Source organism: Idiotropiscis lumnitzeri, chromosome 13 (genome assembly GCF_059441095.1).
Source record: "Idiotropiscis lumnitzeri isolate Australia: NSW breed Sydney's pygmy pipehorse chromosome 13, RoL_Ilum_1.0, whole genome shotgun sequence".
Classification (NCBI taxonomy): domain Eukaryota; kingdom Metazoa; phylum Chordata; class Actinopteri; order Syngnathiformes; family Syngnathidae; genus Idiotropiscis; species Idiotropiscis lumnitzeri.
The window spans coordinates 18,576,626-18,597,023 of record NC_142403.1 but is presented as its reverse complement, the minus strand read 5'-3'; the positions used below and the strand labels follow the sequence as shown (position 1 = coordinate 18,597,023).

Genomic DNA, 20,398 nt, shown 5'->3' with positions numbered 1-20,398 from the left:
GTACTGCAGAAGCCCCGAAGGAGGTTTGAAGCTTCCTGCCCCTTGTTGTTTTCCAGCGCATTCCTGAAATGACGGATGCGTGTATTTTAAGGTGGACGTTTATGCTAGCTGGTGATTTGGGGCCGCTGTGGTTGGCGACGCTGAACGTGTTGCTCCAGGGAACTTTCGACATGTATTTCCGCCCTGGATCCTCTGGGAGACCGCATTGTAATTACCGTCTTGAATCCCTGTGGCAGAAATGTCTTTTCACTGCCGGGATGTCACCCTCGTGTGGGTTTTCGTATTTGCTGCTGTTTTTGTCACTTGAAACTGTCGTACGATTAAGACAAAAGAGAGGGCCTGGCGCTTTTGCATTGTTCAAGTTTGTTGGGGGTTCAGGTCAAGGCTCTGAGTGGGCCGGGAAAGTTCTTCCACATCAAATCCAACTGAGCCTTTATTGCTCTCATCATGTTTATCGGGGCAAACGGGACCAACCCAACTAGAAAAATGAAATTGTTCTAGTGTGAGCACCAAGGACGGGTGGTCTGACTGGCCGAGGGTGGCGACGGGGATGGCTCTGTACCCGTGCTTGATGTTTGTTGATTGACGCACGCGACTAGCGGGAGCGCCGTGCTAGTGTTAGCATCGGGAGGGACGAAAAGAGCAGTGACGATCACTACTGTTAGCTCTCTCGGGAGATAATAAAGCCGACATTTAACGGACAGAGTTTCTCTCCGATCACGCTGTTGTTGGACCAGTCCTCATGCACGTAAATATTTCTGGGGGTAGGTGCTCAAGCCCAAAAAGGGGGCACATAGCGTCAAAATGATTCAGGCAATCAAGAAAAAATTGAAAAAAAGTATGTGACCAGCAAGGAGGGGACAGTAAACGCACAAACTGAAATGAGGTCATCTGTAATAAAACAAAAACAAATGACATCAGCTTCTGAACGTTAGGTGAGCTGTGATTGGTTGTCACACCTGAGCCCTCAACACATGATGTCATTTTCCGTCCACCGCGAGCGACAAAAAGCGTTTTCAAAGGTGTTAATTGCACGTGAAAAATAAAACAATGAAAGACAAAATCTGAACTTTTTCCTTCTGAAAATTGCAAAATTATAAAGCATCTTTTATGCCGAACATTTTGCCATTTTCTCCATAGTTTGAGAGAAGCATTTGCGTATTGATTTCTCCATCCAGCATCATCCCGGTGTCCTTAGAAGAGAGAAAAAGGGAGGGAGTGCTTGCCTTTGGGCCACTCCCAACATTTTGATATGTGATTGGTTCATACCAGATCACATGGCTTTCTCATGCCCATATTTGGAGCTCGGGGTGATCTCGCGCGAAAACCATCAGAGAGGAGGCAAGAGCGGAGCGTGGCGGACGCTTCAGTCCGCAGGGCTGCCAGAGGACAGAAGTGATAAATTGACAGTCGAGCTGATTAATTTTTGGATACGTTTATTCCAGCTGACAACCATTAAATAATTAACTTTCTGCAAGTGGTTTTCTTTGAGGAGGCAAATGGGACTCGCCAGAGGATTCAATGGAACACTTTAGCGTAGTCTCGGCGACTGCAGCTGGAGGCATCACTTTGCTCACCTGACACTGGAGAAAAAAGGGCCAAAAAATGTCCCAGCGATGCAACCTGAAAAGTCTGACGGCAGCTCTTTGTTGCTTCTACCACAACAACTCGGTCATCGGCGCCAAGGTGAGCGAAAAAACCTCCATGAGAGAGCGGTGGGAACATCTTTTTGGGTTTTTTCCCGCTTCGTTATCTCATTTCACACAAACTAAAAGGCCGCTTGCGTGCTCATCTGCTGTTGTTGTGGAAGGAAAGTGGCGAGTCCGCCGCCAAACTAGTCTCAATAAGCCGCCCTAAAGTGGCTGGTGACACTTTCAGCCTGGACAAAGTCGAATCCCGCTGAATGGTCCTCCTCTTTCCCCTCACTCTGTCTGTGACTTGAACACTGGCCTTTTATTAGACGGACCAGACACCCGCATAAATGAGCATCTGTGTGACGGGGTGTGTGTGTGAGATATATGAGCAGCTTTATCCATAAGTAGCGTTGGCACACAGACAAGGCAGTGAGTGTGTGATGGCACGGCTGAGGCAGTTGTTCATCGGGATGGAGCAAAATGAAGGTGATAGTGTGATTCATGACCGGCTTGCAATAGTTGCCCTCCTTTTTTTTTTTTTAAATGACGACAGTGAAATATACCAATGCCATTAACTTGATTTGATGGAGCCAGCGGCGGCGCAGCTACTGCGCGGCAAAGTGACACAATGTCCCTCAAGATGGTCAACGTCTACGTTTCTGTGTTTGTATTTAGTACTGGGTACTGGTCATGGTCGGAAAATATTTTAGTTTATGCTGCTAATTTGCATAAAGAGAAAAAAAATAAAAATCCAACGAGTGTCACGTCCCAGGAGTGTTCATCCAATCAAAAGGACTCAAAGAGCACAGTGATGACTCAATTGAGGTCAGTGTTCATCACTCACCAATGAAGAAGAAACTGGGCAAAAATGACCAAAAAAAAGCCACAAAAACGCTTGTCTTAATTTTGCCCCACCCACAAATGACAAAAAAAGCAAATAAAAATGATTCAGCCTTTTAGGAGAATATTCGTGGACTGACATGAGGCAATTTCAACTTTTTGGAAAAAGTGTGTTTTATGTTACAACAAAAGAGTTATAGTGATGGCTTGGGGCTGCTTCGCTTTTTCAGGACCTGGACGACTGTGATTGATGGGACCATTCATTTTGCTCCTTACCAGAAAATTCTGAAAGAATGTTGGGCCATCAGTTTGTGACCTCAAGCTCAAGATTATTTTTTTTTTGTGGGCCTGCCGAAGTCTGGATTTGAATCTGATTCAATTTCTGTGCGAGACCCGAAAAAGGCTGTTCATGTTGAAAACTCTCCGGTGGCGGTGAATTGAAAATTCGAGTGGGCCAAAATATGTCCTCAGAGATGATGATTTTTAAGTGGGGAAACTACCCCCCCCCCCCCCGCCCAAATTAAATAATTATATATATATATATATATATATTTTTTTTTTTTACGGGCAGATGTGTCCCAATATTGGCCACGATATCTTTATCTTTGATCCTGAGCCAAGGGGGACACGTGAAATCAACGCATCCTGACTAATCAGTCAAATAATAAAGAATTGACATTAAGCATTGCACACTCTTTGCTGTTAACGAAGTGTTATCTAGCCTCGTCAAATAAACACAATCAAAGAAAAAAAGATACACACGTGATGAGCATCACGTTCGTCTGATCTACTTTGGAAAATTGCTCATCCTCGCCCTAATCTGCTACTTTTCACGATGGCTTGTCGCCCGGCTTTCGCCACTCTCACGTGGGCTTCAAAGAGCCCTCGGTTTCTTCCATCCTCTTTCTTCCCATTTTCATGTAAGCGCCATCTGTTTGTCTGGGCCGTCGCCATTTATCCCAAAAGGGTTTCGCTTGTTTCCTCTGTCTGTTATCTCAACACGTAGACGGCCGCGACCCCCACGACCCATTTTGCAGGAACCGATACTACATTTTCATTGACGGACAAAAGTCGACTCAAACAATTCCGTTTTTGCTGCTGGCACGTCCAGATAGTTCACGAAGCTGCTCAACGAGATAGAAGCCGGAGAGAGGCCCCGGCCAATCAGATGGCTTTCAACTTTGGAAAAACATCAAGCCTCCACTTATTTGCGAGTAAACAGGAAAGGTGGGAGACGTCGCGAAGATGGCAAGATTGCCAATCAAAAGGTCTCATCTGCTCGCAAAGCGACTCCAGCACTTCCCAAAAGTTGCTGCGGACTTATTTCACGTCATTTGACATTTGGATTCTCTGTGCGACTTTTCGCAACATCACCTCCGGTTCTCGTGACAGTTTGGGTGGAAAACTTCTGGGGAGGCAAGGACAAAACTTTTTGGAGTCCCGCGGAACGGACAGGAAAGAATTGTTACGTGAGGGCAAAGAGGAAATGACACAGACACAGCCAAGCGCAGACTTGTTGTTTTAAAGACGATGATGATGATCAGGCGGATGTGCAAATAAGTCTGATGGATATCTGTTGTGGGAGCAGTTGGAGTTCAAATCCTGCCCTGACGCTCCGTGTCCAAATGTCCAACAACGCCGTGATGTTCCGATCGGTCCGAGTGGAGCAAACTGCTCGAAGTGCATTTCCGAACGCACTCTTAGAACCGATACGTTGCCTCGTTGAGAGCCAGCTTCACGGAAATACGCCGTTGGATTTTGTAAAAGTCGATTCAAGTTTTCTCAGAATCCTTTCAACTTTTATAATCTCTGAATAAAGCTTTGTTGTCATGATGAAGATGAGAACAGAAGGCGATCTGTAATTTTCTACAACAGTAACACAAAGACACCAATGTTTCATTCCGAGTTTGCCATTGTCATTGATTTGTCCAAATCCTGGTCATGATGATACGATGAGTCGATGACTGAAGGCAGACGTGCACTCGGGGGGTGCGTGACCCCCCCCCCGAGAACCAATAAAAAAGAAAAATGAGGCTTCATTTAAATGGCTCCGTTCCAAGATTTAATGTGCTCTTCCTCTGACCCGAGTGCAGCATTTTGTGAAAAGCTGACGTTTTAGTTTTTGCAACTCAACTCTACAGTTATTTTGCACACACGTGACATGTCACGGCACACTAGTTTGTGTCCACACATCACGCAGGAAACAAACAACATTGGCTCATGAGCACAATAACTCCAAGCCCATTAAGTTGTTTTGTTGTCAATTAGCTGTAATAGGAAACTAAGTCGCCTGTCACATGCGTTCTTGTGGCGAGAAGGGGGTCAGGGGGGGGGGTCTAATCTAAGGACTTGAAGGAGACACAAGAACGAAAAAGAAAAAGGAGAGTTGGAAAAGCCAAAACGTGGCCCAAACACTTTCATCGGGATTCTTATTGAGGCACTTTCAATTTCAAATAGATGTGTCAGAAAAGTTCCAGGACTGTGACAGACCTCACATGCATTTCAAACCAAAGCTACTCGTCGAACGATCAACCGGCAAACGTACAAAAAAGATCCTGCAGCGTTTGCTTTCATTCAGCACTCGAGAAGAGGCAAAAAAATGGCGTCGCCATGACAACACACCTGTTCACAATAGCTAACCTCCCGACTCTCCTGACCTGCCTCTGCGTGACCCTCAACTTTTCTTTCTGACGCTTCCTTCTCGATTCTCGAGTGCACAAAAGACACACGTGCACACACCCCCACAAAAAGTTCCCTTCCAAGGCGAGTTTGCCACAGCGGCCACATGCGTGCCTGCACACACACACACACACACACACACACACCCACGCACACTCTCCTTCGCTTTATGAGAGTTGAAGCATCATGTGGGCATTTTTCGACATGCACCTCTGATGTCCTTCCACCCGCTTGCGCATTTTCGGGTCACATCCCTCAAATGCCAGCTGGACCAACTGGGCCTTTTATTTCTTTTTTTTTTTTCTCACCTGAAGAAGTCACATGACTAATGATGAACACCATTTTTCTTATTTTGACTTTGTTTTGATTCTCTTTTATCTTTGTCTTGGTGTAAAAGCGGCAAAATCAATCAACGTATACTTTGATTCAATTACAGTTTGGCAGGAAAGCGCTGTACAGGAGGCGGCGGCGAAGGGGGCACGCTAACGCTAACTTTGGGGAGGGTGATGCGTGTGTCAGCACACAGGCAATTTTTCAAGCGCCCTTAACATGGAACATCTTATTTTAGCCGCTCTACCTGCTCGCAATGATATGGCCGCTATGATTCCATTTAGAGCGGAATATAATCATATTACCGTGGAAAGTGAGACGGACAAATGTAGCTGCTTCTGCCTGCACAGTTGCGGCCAACGTTGTCTGCTACAAACGCTTCACGTAGTAATATGAATATTTGTAGTCATATGAAAAGCGAATGCAAACATGACTTTTTTTTGCGTGTAGGTAAGATCTTTAAATTGTCACAGTGACCCATGTGACGCAGATTAACAGGTCAATGCTAAGCATTTTAACGACGATAAAATGCATACAGCCGTTATCCCACAAAGTATAAGTGCAAGGGAGAAAAAAAAAATGCAAGCGTTTATGTTTGGGGTCTGTGGGTGTTTGTGTGTGCAGTCGTGTGTGCTGCGTGTGCGTCAGCCGGCAGGTGAGGGCGTGTAGGAGGACAGGTCCGGGTACTCGCTGAGAGTGGTGTCACCCTGACGTCGTCGCATGAGGTGGAAAATCAGGGAGGAGAGAAAATCCCTCAGGGGACAGGGAAAGGGTGTGTGTATTTGTGTGGGTGAGCGCAAACATATTGCTTGACACAAAAAGATCATGTGTGTGTCGGAGAGAAGGCTGAAGAATTATTGAGACGGATTTTGCCGATTGGTTATGAAGAGCGTGTTGAGAAGGGTCAAACCATGCAGCGACCCAATAGCTACCACGTAAGTTTATGGATTAAATGTGATGACGCTGACAATGTTTTGTAGTTTATAGAAATGGGAATATTTTTAAATTTGTGACATCTAAACCTCTTAAAAAGTTGTGTTAGTGCAGCATGGCGTGTTCATGTGTGTTTGATGTGTGTTCGCGTTGTTTGTATGTACAGTTGCAGGCTGTCGTGCTGACTTAGCTCGGTGTCGGGTTCTTACCAGAACTTGCGTCCATCACTGTTGAATCCAAACGTTCCAGACTTGAATCATTGATTACAAAACGTCAATCTTCAAAGGAAAAAGTAAAAACATAAAATTAGGATTCGGTTTGCTCAAGTCATTATTTTTGCACAAGTTGAAGACTTTTTACATTTCCGGCTATTTGGCTTTTTGAGATACAAGCTGTCTATTGAACAATTTTATTTTTTTTTGCTTTGACTTGCGAGCTTCAACTTTTGTGATACGAGCGTTGCGTGGCGACACGTGACTCAACCCACATTACAACAAGCGCAGGCTAATTTGTAAATATTAAAAAAAAAAAATTTTTTTAAAAAGAGGCTTCAGGCTGTTTATTGCCACTCCCAGCTGAAGGTTGCTGTCAAACCAAACATAAAACAAAGACAAGATGTATTTAATTAAAGGAACCACATGTAGCCTTCGCAACCAAAATGCTAACGTTCAACGGGAAACTTTATCGACAAGACGGGCTGACGATTCTGAACTCAAATTACTCGAAAACAAAGTAAAGCTGCAATGTATTGTAGGCAAGTGTCAATGTTGGCCATGTCAGCTTTATACCGCCCCCACGTGGCCAAGAGTTGAAGCGCACACCGGGATGACCAGCAGAGTTGAAGCACAAACAGTTCATGTCATTGAATTATGTCATTGTTTTTACTAAGTGTGAGAAAAATATTGTATAGAGTGCTGGTTTTCTCATCCCAGAAAAATAAATTACATTTTTTTTTCCTTGCGTCTTTTTTGGCGTGTGCGAGCGGCTTAATGTAATTTGCCTTCATTTTCATAAACGGGGTTTTTTTCCGAACATGGTCCAGGAACAAGTTCAACTCGCATCTCAAGGCATCACTGTAGGTGCATTTTTAATCTGAGTCGTTGTTGCTCGACAATGACTGGAGAAGATTTTAAGATAAGATAAGCTACTTCGCCCGCCTGTGAACCACCCCAGACAGGCTTTCCTTTTTCTCAGAATTCATTTTTTGTTTATTTTTGTATTACAGTTTTCCCAGGATCCGTTCATCTTGGACGGTCCATCGGAGAAGCTTCGCAGAGAGTTGGAGGAAGAACTAAAGATGAACTGCGAAGAACCGAGAAGCCACGCTTGGTACCATGGAGCGATCCCCCGGCAGGTATCACGTCAGAAAGCGACACAGTCAATCGTGTGTGAGAGAACATGCAATTTCAGGAATTTATTAGATGAGACCTTAAGATCTTCCAGATGGATTTGAGGCCTTTGATGGCTCATCCAATATATTGACGGCAGAATTTGTCAAGCACTTTGTTGTCTTCTACATTTACAGTCCGGTACAGTACACGTGGGTGTGAAGAGACAGACTTTTCCCTTTTGATTATCTGCTTCTTTTGGGTTCAATCAAACAAGCAGCGATTTGATTAAAGTCTCGCGCTTCCGTGAGGTTTAATCTCATTTGGATCATATGGTTCCGTTTAAAAGCTGTCGCCGTGACGTGAAGTTTACGTGTTACATTTTTAGAGGTTTTGTTTGCATATTGCCATGAAATATATATTTTTTAATTTAGTATGGATTAATCATTTATTTTAATTTGAAAGAAGAGCTGCTCTGTTTGGGAACGCCAATAGTCACCACATCATATTGCGTAACTGTCGGCATGTCGTAACGCACTCTCTCGATCGTACTAGGTTGCTGAAAACTTTGTGCAGCGAGATGGAGATTTCCTGATTCGCGATTCACTGTCCAGTCCGGGAAGTTACGTTCTAACGTGTCAGTGGCGAAATACGGCCCAACATTTTAAAATTAACAAAAAGGTAAAACAAATGATCTATTATTCTCATTTTTTTTTTCAAAATAATTTTCACATCTTTTATTGCTGTTGCTGCCACAGGTTGTGATGCTGAACGAAGCCTATTCCAGAGTGGAGTACCGTGTGGAGCGAGAAGGTTTTGACAGCGTGCCCGCTCTGATAAGATATTACGTCGGCAACCGAAAACCTGTCTCACAGGTCAGTTTCAAACCTGACGTGCCACAAATATACACACAAATCGGAAAAATCATTGATTAAAAATTGTGATTAGAACCCACATCCCGCTTCAAAATCAGCTGGCACAGGCGCCATCCAAAATCGGACTCCGTCTGCAGTTGCAAAATGATTCAAGGCGAAATGTGGATGACGTTTCAGGTGGTCGGCGCCATTATCTTCCAGCCCATCAACCGCGCGCTGCCCTTGCGCTGCTTGGAACAAAAGTACGGCTTGTCCAGCAACCATCGCGAAGCGGGACTGCTGGAACAGGAGCGGCGGCGGCAGAAGCGCCTCAGCCTCAACATCACCAATGGACACCACGTCCAAGACGGCGCACACGGCGGGCACGAGGGCACGCACTACCACAGTAACGGCATGGCGAGAGGAAGTCAGCTCAGGTTGGTCCTGCGTTGTTCGCTTTGGGCTCTCGTGGCCACTCAGAAAATCCACCGACTCATTATTGGACGTTATAATCTGCTCAGGTTGAAGGATCGTTGCGGCAGCCAACCAGCAAGTTTAAATCAACTCCCGGAGAAGCGACGGCCACTTAAGGCGCACCAATCGGAGAGCTTCCTGCCACTTGGTACGAGTCAATTTGATTGAATGCGTACGTGACGATGTCGATATTGAAAATGATCTGGCGACTTTTGAATTTGGCTCGCATAAGATAATGCGGGTGTACCTGAGGGCGTGTCAGCAGCCCTCCGTAATAACGAGCACGTATCTCTGACATCCAGGATCCAAAGTCCAGAACCACCAGCACTCGGACTCGCATCTCCTCAGCCCCAATACCAAGTCGCCGGTTTTCCGGACGGGCAGTGAACCACTGCTGAGCCCGTCAGTGCCACGGCGGTTGGCTGAGCCACTGGCAGGTCAGAAGAGTCATGTGATCGATGACGATTCAATGCTCGGTTGCCTAAGATAACTTTCCTAGCCGATAAAGTTTACGTATTAAATGTAGATGCAGCAAACCGTTTTATTATCTGCGGTCACGTTAGTCAGGTCATTCTAGCGTTGTCAAAGGATCCAAAATGAAGATTCATTTCACTTTGAATATCTTTTCAGGTCAGCCAATCCGCGGCTCTGACAGCCAACTGTGTCCGAAACCGCCACCCAAACCCAGTAAGGTGCCGTTGACGCGATTGCCTCGCTTCCCCGGCCTTCAGCTACCAGGTCTCGCCTCCAACACTGCGGAGCTCGCCTGCCCCAGCTTGTCTTTACCCACTTTGGATTCAACTTGCGGGGATCTCCTTGCTTGTTCATGGACAACTGGAGGTAATTGCCTCGTTTTTTTTTTGTCAAGTTAGTTGCTGTCATGCTCGGACCACGAAGTTGCGGAACGGTGTGTTGGGTATTATCTGAGCCCGAGCTCATTTAAGAAGGGCTGACGCAAAAGTGGAAAAGAGCGCTGTGGTCTGACGAGTCTGTAACGACCACGATTGAAGCGACGCAGCGTCACGCTTAAGCAAAGTTGTGGGAAAATAAATCAGATTTTTTTTCTGTGTACCAATTATTCATATGTATTCAATTTAAGGTTCATCTATCTTAGGTTGAAATATGTGAACATTTGTATTTATATATATTAAACTCCTTAGTATTGAGAACATTCAAAATTTCTTTGAACATATATTCGTGTTGGTATCAGTTAGTGTCAAAGTTGGTGTCAGATCTGACCCACAAAAAAATGTCTGAGATTAAAAAACAACAACAAAAAAGATTTGTCCAAAAAAAATCATCTTGACGGTCTTACCGCCCTCCAGGGAAATATGTAGATTTAAAAAAAACAAAAAAATGCGTGTATCGAACACGCATGGAGTCCTCCGTGAGCCTGCTAGCTCATCTCACGAGGCAGTGCACCCGCTAGGAATTCATGTGTGAGCAAAATAGTTTAAAATTATTTTCTTTTTTCCCCTTTTTACGGTTATATCTCACCATTAGCCAATAGCAATCTCAACGTTCACAAAATGTCATTCCTGACTGTTTTTTTTTTTCAGTTACACATCGTGAGATACATTGACACAGGAATGTTCATTAAGCACATTCGACTAAAACACTCACCAGGATCGATAGTCTTCAAAAAAAAAAATCCAATTTCCTTGGCTAAAGTACACCACAGGATTCGAACTTTATTCTCTCACAGGTCACAAAAAAAAGTTCAAGGACCCAGTTTGGTCTATTTAGAGCCCTTTCTCTTTCAATTCGCATGGGAAAAGTGCTCGAAAGTTCCCTCCGTCTCTCGTGAGAGGTGACGTCATCCCACGCTGCGGTGCGTTCTGGGTACATAGGAAATAGTAATAGCACTAAAAAAAAAATCACATTAACAGAAAACAAGAATAGAAAAAAAATCTGAGCCAAAACATGGGTAACAAGTCCATCGTGCAAATTATTTTTAGAATTCAATCTGGCCTATTTTTGTTTTATTTATGTTTTACACAATGCTCCAACGTCATTGGGGTTTCGACTGTTGAGCCGTTCAAGTGATGTCTAAGGTAATAGATGTTCTTTTTCTACGGCAGGTCCTCCTGTCCCTCCGGCGAAGTCAATCCATGCAGACCTTCAAAGGTCTCCCAGCTGTAAACTTCCACAGATTCAGTATCCCGACTCGGAGGTCATACCCGGAAGAACTGAATGCCTGGCCCAGACTCCCGCAGACCTCAGATCCTGCAGCCCGCTGGAATGGAATGAACCCAACTCTCCCAACTTGATTCCAGACAACGCCCATGAACTTGAGCAGCTGCCGTGCGGCTACGTGGAGCGATTGAGGCAAGAGGGGGAGGCGGTGGATGCGATGGGAGGCCAGAGAGGCCTGGACCGAAGCTCCTACCATCATGCCATTGAGGCTTTAGAAAACACGAGCGAGGAGGAAGAGGAGGACACGGCCAAAGAGGAGCAGGAGGACGAGAAGAGAAACGTTTTCTTGAAGCCGGTGGTGGAGACCGCGTCAGCGTTCCGGCCGACGGAGTTCAACTCTCGCCTTCTCCCGGCCGAAAACAAACCGCTTGAGATGTTGGTTTTGAAGCGAGCCAAAGAGTTGCTGCTGATCCACAACCACCACAGCATAGCCAGACACCTGCTCATGGCCGACTGCCAGGTACACACACACACACACACACACACACACAAACACACTGAGAGGTTCATTGCGCCTGACCTCAACCCTTGCACGTCATGACGACCTCATTCCGAGCTTGATCTTCAAACCACATCTGAAACTTCAAGCAGCCGTTTGAAAGCGGACCAAACCGTCTTGATTTTTTCCACACAGTTTTTACGAGGCTGGTTCAGTGGCGCAAATGTAACGTGTTGTTTTTCTTCAACCGCAAGGGGTGATTCCGGGACACTTATTTTGCCGCATCAGACAACTAATTTGCATGTTGGAATTCAATTTTAATGTATTAAAAATGCATCGATTAAAATAACTCGTGCATTCCCATGTGAACAAATCCGTTTTAAATTCACTAATTGTAGCTTGCACGTTTTTGGGAAGACGGGAGGATGCCAGAGTTCTCACAGAAAACTGCCACCTCGTTGCAGGTGGCGAGGATACTCGGAGTGTCGTCTAAGACGAGAGCTCAGATGGGGGTTGCTTCTGGCCTGGAGCTGATCACCTTGCCACACGGGCGACAGTTGAGACTCGACCTGATGGAACGGTATGTGCTGAATCTTGGAACGAGTGAATATCCAATCACAAGCCACGTTCATCACCTTCAACGTAAGGCCAGCCAGAAGGCCTTACTGTCATCATTTTGTGATTCTTGGCTACAGCTCCCCTTTGACCCTGAACAGCATAAAAGATTGAGAAAACGGTCGGTTTGATCACTCTCGATTATTTTCAGCACTCTGAAAGTCCCAATTTGCAATCAATCCTTTCCAATCCAAAGTTGGAGGTGTTACAGGTGAATGACAATCCAGCCAAACTTTATCAATCTGGGCTAAAAACGCGGCTCTCGCTCTTGTCCGACTTCCAGACACCACACCATGGCGATCGGCGTCGCTGTGGATATTCTCGGGTGTACCGGCAGCGCGGCGGAGCGAGCGTGCACATTGAATCGCATCGTTCTGGTTGCGCAGGAGCTGAAGGACACAGTGGGCGACCTATTTGCATTCACCGCCCTGATGAAAGCTCTGGAACTGCCACAGGTGGAATGGGTTGTTGTTTTGTTTTATTTTAAGAATATGGGAGGGTTTAAAAATCTGTTTGTTGTGGCGAAACATGCTGCGGAGTTACTCCTAAGTCAGTAATTATCACCTGCATTTAATTTTTTAAAAACAATAAAAATTCCGATTTTTTTTTATTGAATATTTTTATTATAAGTGGTTTTATTAATGCAATACAATGTTTAATTTTTTTAAAAAGTCTATTATCGTTTTGAATGTAAAATGGTATTAGCCTCGTGGGCCAAATTTGGCCCGCGGGCCAGAGTTTGACACCTACGGATGAAATCATTTGAAAATGACCGATACACATAGAGTTTACGGCATATTATTAACATATAAGACCCGCATATTATTTGACGTGAAGTTACTGAAAAATAATTTGGAATTTGTTCTGCGCTTTCCAGATCAGTCGTCTGGAGGGCACATGGACAACTCTGAGGAGGAACTACACGCAGACTGCCATCAGCTACGAGAAAACTCTCAAACCTTTCTACAAGAATCTCTACGAGGGAACGGGTACATTCAAGAAAACGATTTCTTTCAACCACATTGCACAATTTCAAATGTCGGGAGTCTTATTCTCATCTCGCTTCAGCCTCGTGTCCTGCTGTGGTGTGCGTTCCCCTTTTGTTGCCTCTTCTCACTTTGATGGAACGTCCGTCCGTCTCACCGGAAGGGGCGGAGCTCTGGGAGACCAGTGACCAGGGCTGTGACATCATGCTAAGGCACCTGGAGGCGGCGCGCGACGTCGCACGCCATGCGCAAAGCTACACCGAGAACGCGCAGAGAATCATGCACGGTAAAAGCAAAAGGAAAAGAGAATACGACTCATAAATAATTTGATATAATCCGTTTGTGGGGAAAATTTCACGATGAACTTAAAATGCGCAAGATTTCCAGGTTAATTTAATTTTTTAAGTCAGTGGCAGTGAATGACGTGCAATTGTGCTTTCAGGGTTCGAGTGTGACGAAGACTTGCTGGAGGTGTTCAAGACGGACTTTCAGCTGCGGCTGCTGTGGGGGAGTCGCGGCGCTTCGGTCAACCAATCGGATCGCTACAGCAAATTCAACCTCATCCTCACTGCATTGTCACGGAAGCTGGAGCCCCTCCCCAAAACACACACTTTAATTTGACTTCCCATCGACGGCAATATCGCCAACGTGCAGGTTGAGTCGTGTAAATTACAACGAAACCGAGGATTTAAAGTAAAGGGAAGATGAGATGGAAATACAAACAACAACTGTAAATCGAAATATAATCCCACTCGGTGATGCAATTATTTAGTCGGACTGTTTGATCATTGATTATTTCTGCTCTGAATATCATCAGTACTTTCATCCCCTGATAAATGTCGGACGTAGCAAGGTTCCGAAATGCTTTAACTTGAGCAGCACTTGTGTATTGTACATTTACAACGATGCGCCTCAAGCGTTTGAGTGTCACGGCCCCTTTAAAGAAGGGCAGTACGATAAAAAAAAAAAAAAAGAGGACAAAACTTGCACTTTCTTAGAGCTGTGTATAATGTCGATAGAAGAAACTGTAATTAAACAAAGACTAATGCATAGTTGAAGTTCTACATCAGGGGTGGGCAAACTTTTTGATTCGTGGGCCAAAATGGGCTCTAAAATTTGACAAAGGGGCCGGACCAGCAGCACATGGATGGAGTGTTTTGGTCACCTCACTTCATCGGAGAAAAAAAATACATAGAGTCTATAGAGAAAATATATGCTTTAATTTTAAATGAAAAGTATCTGTCTTAGAGTGCGCCTCCTAGTGGGGACACATCAGAATTACAGGAAAAATAAAACATGAACAAGGTTTATTTATTTAATTTTTTCAAGTTCGGCGTGCCTGATTAAAACATTTAACGGGCCGGAGTTTGCCTATGTTTGTTCTACATTTCACTCATTACAGCAAATCACCTAAATAAAACTAAATCAGCTTTCTCGTAAGCTTTGCAGCAACCCTTTGGGCTGCTTAATAAATTAAACCACATAAATGGTCCCATTCAAATTCATATTTAAAACAATACAAGATTGTTTGTGTGTAAATGTGAAGATACACACAAGTATTGTCTGTGTCACTAAAGTTGAACTGTACATATGTGAAGCATTGACCCGTTTTGTATATAATTGTGGAAGAATAAATATCAATGAATTTGAATGTTTATATTCTAACTACTACTGTGGTAAGTTGTAATAAATATGGTACATGTGTGGAGTTTGGATGTGTGTGTGTATAGCGCTCCAAGTGTAGCAAGCGGATTTTATTTTTTTGGACATTAGTGATAACTAATTCTGAAGGTATCAACTAAAATGATCAAGATACGATTGTAGTTTCTAAATATTTTTCATGGAGGATTTGTGATAAAAATGTGTCATTAAAGTACGGCAGCCAATTTTAGCCATTTGCATGCTCTCGAAAATATTTGAATATCGGATTCACAAATTCAAACATGGGGGAACAAGTAAAAAAAAAGATCAGTTACATTTTTACACTGATTAAAACTAAAATTGGAATTCCATTTTTCTTCCCAGCACGTCAAGTCCAAACAAAATTCCACCGATTCGCCCAATTTATAGTTGAAATATTTTTGGAGCTCCAAAAAAAATGGAACGACTCGTGCACAAAACCAATGACATAAAAGCACAGTCCCCACATTTTTTTCTTTCTTTTTTTTTTTAATTTCAAATCTAATGTGTCATTATCCAAAGACATCTGATTACGCAAAAAGAGTAACATTTGGTCATTTTTTTCGCACAATGGAAAACCAAAAGTACTTTTCATTGTCGCTCAATTTATTTCAGCAATATTCTACGAGTTGGAAAAAAAGGCATTTAGTCCACAAAGTGTCTGACAACATTCAAAGTGTAAAAGAAAAAAAAAAACACGTGTGCATAAGATTATGGGGGCGGGGCAAAGTACTGCCATTGGTTGTTACAAGAACACTAAGTATGGATAAGACATGATATATAGATATTTTTTTTTATGACTGAGGCTTTACTTTTTTGAGTGGTTTCATCAGCTAGCGAAACGTTCTCTTTTGGTACATGGATTTTTTTTTACAACATCTGCAGGACAAACAGGATGAATACACTTGAAATAAAAGCAAGGTTGAGAAGATTGGGAATGTTTTGACGGCACAGTAGCAGTACGTTCAGCAATTCACCAAGTAGTAGTTTGGATGACAACTCGTTTGTTTACGAAACCAGATCATGCATTCAACACAGTGACCATTACAGTATGTCGTCTACACATACATGCACATTATGGATATTGAGGTGTACCGAGGATGAGACGGTGACCAAAACTCACACACACAAAAAAGAAAACTTGTAATTCCATTTTTGAGGCGCAGGTGGAACTGAAATTTGCCATCAACTGAAGTTATAAAAAACAGAAGTTAAAATGCATCCAGTACTCAAATTAGAAAAGGGATTCTTTATCAAAACAACATTTTTGTGAGCTCCGTTTCATTTTTAAATCCAAAAACCTGTCAAACTAATCACCATTTAACGCTTCATAAAAAGTGAGCCTCTTTGGATCCCCCCCCCCCACAAAGTTTGTACATCAAAATTAGCAGTTGGAAGACTGAAAGGCATTTGACGTTTAGTGTTATCCAGAATATGTGAAAATAGAACGAAATGAAGCAATGAAAATTGCTTTTAGAAACCAGCAGACCAATCTGCACGATCAATAAAATAAAAATAAAAAGTGGGCGAGAATGAATGGCGATAGCGGTCTGATTTTTTTTTTTTTTTTTTTTAATTAGCGTTATGGGGCCCCTCTGTTGCTAGTTTGGTTTGGCTACTCAGATGAACAGGCTTGACAGATGTCTAAGTAGCATCGACAGCATCATTCTGCACATTTCACAGCTTCATAAATTAAAAAAAAAAAAAAAAAAGATTAAGGCGTGGTCACATCTTTTGATGACATTGAGCAACACTGTTAGTTTGTCCAAAAAAGGCAACCGACTGAACTCAAACAGTTACGTGCTTACAAAAAAAAAAACACCGGAGACGTTTTGGAACAAACGTGAGGAATCGATTCAAAAGACGGAGTAAAATCATGCAAAAGTTACTGATGACTGTTGTTAGAAAAAAAGAGTAGAAAAAAAGGGAGGAGCTAAACAAAAAAAGAAAAAGAAAATCAAATCAATCACCAGAGCTTTTTGTTCTGCATTGCGACACAGTGGTTATTTCAGCGTGTTCGATCTGAAACTCAAAAGAAGTCATTCATGCAAATTCAAACGCTGTAGTACTTCGGGGCAAAGTGCGTCGGTTCGATTTCAAACCTTAATGTCGTCCGAAGCGTGTCAATCAATTCATCAATCAGTCAAAAACCGAAACACAATCACCATGGAGACACATTCAAACAGGACATAAAAAAGATGTGAATATGTACAAATCATTCAATGCGCACGTGTGCACGAACACCACACTTAGCTGGTAGGTTGTTTTTTTTTTTTTTAAATGCTGTTGGTTCTTCCACAAAAAGTGTGTCACCACATTCAAAATAGAAATGATTACATGGCCATGATGATGTCGCGCCAGATGTGAGCTCACAGCTGGCGAGGGGGGGGGGGCAGGTAGACGAGCAGACACCTGAGAAGGAAGACGCTTGAGCTCCTCTTTTTTTCTTGCCGTGACTCAACAAGCAGCAGTCCCGCTCGAGTTTGCTGAGGAAAGTCTGCCCCCTGCTGGTTAAAATGTCAAGTCGCCACGCCAGAGAGGAGAGGAAAAACGAGGACGATGGGGCGAAGGTGGGAGATCGTCCCGCTATCGGCTGGAATGAAAACCCTGATGCGACCCATTTGGTGTTTTGGCAAGATGCGCACGCATTAACGAGACGTCACGCTGGCAACACTTCATGACAAAAAGGCTTTCAATGTACCACATGACGAGATTGGCGCACACAGCCGTACGGAACATGACATCACATGTGAAGGACGTGTTAGGAACATGCAACTTCGTGTGGATGACACGTGAAGGCAGGCGTGAGGAGCAAGGTGGCGCAGGCAGGCATCACCAACAGAGCACAGATGACGAGAGAAGGGATGAGTTGAAAAGAGTGCGGCGCTGGCAGTTAGTGGCAACAAATACGGAAATCTACAGAACCCCAAGAGACATAAAGAACATAAAAAAAAAATCTTGTGAGCACATTGCGCACCAGATACCAACGTGTGAGCATCCATACCGAAATGTCTGCATCAGATTCTAAAAATTACACAGCAAACAACATCCGCTCACCAGATATTGTGGATGTTCATTTTTTTACCCCTTCATGTTCCTTTAAGGGCTCTGTAGTCATTTTTTACTAAGCTTGCGATATATGAATCCGATTTTTCCTCATTTCCAGAAAGGGGGAATGCTGCACTTGCAAACATCATTAAAATAAAGAAATAAAAGTCATCAGTCTGATATTAAAACCTAAGATAACCAAAGGACACAAGTATTGCAGGTGGTCTGTTAAAAGGTACGAAAGGAGATTTTCTCCACTACGGAAATGTAAACTTTTCTGTGATTAACATAAATAAATTTGACGAGACTTGTGTCGTGATGACTTTGCATGAAACCAATTAGAGAAAAGCTGAAAGGGAAACTTTGAGCATCTTCTCTTTGTTTTGACTGCTGGAAGGGAACATAACAACGGCCCCCTAGCGGCCAGTCAAGGTAGAGCAGCCGCCTTCCGCCGCATCATTTCAAGACTTTCCGTTTACTTTCAGTGCCGTGTGCCAATTGGAACCTCCCCGGTTGTTCGGTTAAAAACCGTGATGGATGTGAGAGCATGCCGACATGCAAACTTGCCCTTCTCTTTCCCCCTCTCTCTCTCTCTCTGTTTTTCACCCCCACCACCAAAAATGAGCCATCAGCGAGCGAGAGCCCTCCACCGGCCAATCAAACCACCTGGCCACCCTGCAGCCCTCAGGAACCTGCACAGTCATACAGAGAAGAGATTTGGTTAATAAAAACACAATGTTGATATGACGTCACAATCCGGATCGCGTCACATCGCAGGCTACATTTTGAAGGCGACCGTTCACGCCAGACAAACAATTGCGACTTCAGTCAACCAGATGGAAAATATTCTGAAGTAGCGGCATCCTTCTTTGTACTTCAACATTTTGCTTTTAACTCATTCACTACGAGCCGAGTAAAAAAAAAATAATAATAAAAAAAATCTACCTTTGACGCCTTTAGCCGTCAATGGCAGTCAATGAGTTAATAAAGCGGCAATAACATTTGTATGCGCTCCAGACCTATTTTAGAGCTTCTGTTGTCACCAAGACAAGGAAATGAAAGATGTGAGCGAGTTTAGGGAGGACACAAAGGAGACGGAAGGACTCGATTTTTTTGGGGGGCCAATGATTTTTCTGAAATGTAAAATACAGTAACAATGTGAAACTTACGTAAGAGACGCTACATGAGCTGTATCAAGTCAGCTCGAGAAACCGAAGTCGCATGGTAGCCCTTCGAACAAATTAAGACATTATCGTGACCGGAAGACTGCATTGAAACAAAATCGTCTGTGATGGCACAGATGACGTTCAAAATTGATCAAACATCACAAGAACTTTAAATTAGGTGGTGAATTCAGAAAGCAATCACAGAGTAGAAGATAAAGCAAATTGTTGAAACAAAACATTGATTTTTTTTTTCTAATATATTACAACTAAACATCGTGAACACTTTGATCGATAAGAAGCGATATCGAGTTTAAAAACAAAATGCAAGTCTCTCAAAAATAACCCGACACTCACCACTGTAGCGATGGCGGCGGCGGTTAGCGGAAGTGACAGACGAGAGATGGCGAGGACGCCGAAATTGACGAACACATGCAGATAAACACACACGTTGCGCCTTTGTTCTCGGTTAACGCGTTTTGAAGGCGATGAAAAGAAGTTGAGTGTTCATGGGACAGACGACAAACGGGAGCTTCAGATATAGGTGACGGCACCTTTACAGTTCTTCTCCATGGTGATTTCCACGTAGGTTGTGGGGACGTAGCCCTCCTCCCCGCTTTGTTTTCTCGCCCTCGTCCAGCCGTCGCCTTTATCTTCTTCGATAATGTACAAAACCTGAGGGCAAAGAGAAACGCAGGTGGCGAGTTAAACAACCGACATCACTTTGTCACATCCTGCCATAAGTTTTTTTTTTTTTACTAAGTTTAAAATAGTTTTCTATTAGTTGTGAGTTGTAGCAGACATTTATTCACGTTTTGGCTAAATCTATTAAGCCTCCTGTAGTGCAGGTGACTCGAGGTGAAAAAAAAAAAAGCAAACAGGCTGCCCACTTGCACAAGGAACCAATCAGATAGTGCTGTGGGCGGGCCTGTATGCTTCTGCAGGCAGGGCCACCAGCACATGAGAGAGAGAGAGAGAGAGAGAGAGAGAGAGAGAGAGCGAGAGAGAGAGAGAGACAAAGAGAGAGAGAGCGAGAGAAAGAGAGACAAAGAGAGAGAAAGAGAGAGTGACAAAGAGCAAGAGAAACAGAGAGAGAGGAAGAGAGACAGAGAGAGGGAAAGAGAGAGCGAGAGAGACAAAGAGCGAGAGAAACAGAGAGAGAGAGAGACAGAGAGAGAGACTGAGAGAGAGAGAGCGAG

General features: G+C 43.7%; 3 protein-coding genes across 7 annotated transcripts in view; 1 reads left to right on the top strand and 2 right to left on the bottom strand.

Annotated features, from left to right (window-relative positions):
- Nucleotides 1-10,881, bottom strand: part of hps3 (HPS3 biogenesis of lysosomal organelles complex 2 subunit 1) — a 46,485-nt gene extending 35,604 nt beyond the window's left edge. Inside the window, exons 1-2 of the mRNA XM_088313426.1 lie at nucleotides 10,696-10,881; nucleotides 6,626-6,694 (exon numbers count right to left, since the gene is read on the bottom strand). The gene's annotated coding sequence lies outside the window, so the exon portion shown is untranslated. The remainder of the gene's footprint in view (nucleotides 1-6,625; nucleotides 6,695-10,695) is intronic.
- The window catches only part of bcar3 (BCAR3 adaptor protein, NSP family member), a 38,854-nt gene extending 23,842 nt beyond the window's left edge, over nucleotides 1-15,012 (top strand). Inside the window, exons 1-14 of one of the 2 annotated variants that reach the window (XM_088313429.1) lie at nucleotides 1,342-1,686; nucleotides 7,642-7,770; nucleotides 8,300-8,425; nucleotides 8,503-8,619; nucleotides 8,797-9,035; nucleotides 9,120-9,220; nucleotides 9,375-9,509; nucleotides 9,703-9,912; nucleotides 11,154-11,728; nucleotides 12,172-12,287; nucleotides 12,606-12,777; nucleotides 13,200-13,311; nucleotides 13,391-13,594; nucleotides 13,751-15,012. In XM_088313429.1, coding sequence (XP_088169555.1) covers nucleotides 1,606-1,686; nucleotides 7,642-7,770; nucleotides 8,300-8,425; nucleotides 8,503-8,619; nucleotides 8,797-9,035; nucleotides 9,120-9,220; nucleotides 9,375-9,509; nucleotides 9,703-9,912; nucleotides 11,154-11,728; nucleotides 12,172-12,287; nucleotides 12,606-12,777; nucleotides 13,200-13,311; nucleotides 13,391-13,594; nucleotides 13,751-13,929 — 2,496 coding nt within the window. In that variant the 5' untranslated portion in view covers nucleotides 1,342-1,605 and the 3' untranslated portion in view covers nucleotides 13,930-15,012. Of the gene's footprint in view, nucleotides 1-1,341; nucleotides 1,687-7,641; nucleotides 7,771-8,299; nucleotides 8,426-8,502; nucleotides 8,620-8,796; nucleotides 9,036-9,119; nucleotides 9,221-9,374; nucleotides 9,510-9,702; nucleotides 9,913-11,153; nucleotides 11,729-12,171; nucleotides 12,288-12,605; nucleotides 12,778-13,199; nucleotides 13,312-13,390; nucleotides 13,595-13,750 lie in introns of those variants that run through there. The other variant, XM_088313430.1, reaches the window with a different exon arrangement.
- An 867-nt stretch (nucleotides 15,013-15,879) lies between these two features.
- Nucleotides 15,880-20,398, bottom strand: part of fnbp1l (formin binding protein 1-like) — a 24,109-nt gene continuing 19,590 nt past the window's right edge. For 3 of the 4 annotated variants that reach the window (XM_088313431.1, XM_088313433.1, XM_088313435.1), the window contains one exon: nucleotides 15,880-19,874. In XM_088313431.1, the coding sequence (XP_088169557.1) occupies nucleotides 19,734-19,874 (141 nt within the window). In that variant the 3' untranslated portion in view covers nucleotides 15,880-19,733. The remainder of the gene's footprint in view (nucleotides 19,875-20,398) is intronic. The other variant, XM_088313432.1, reaches the window with a different exon arrangement.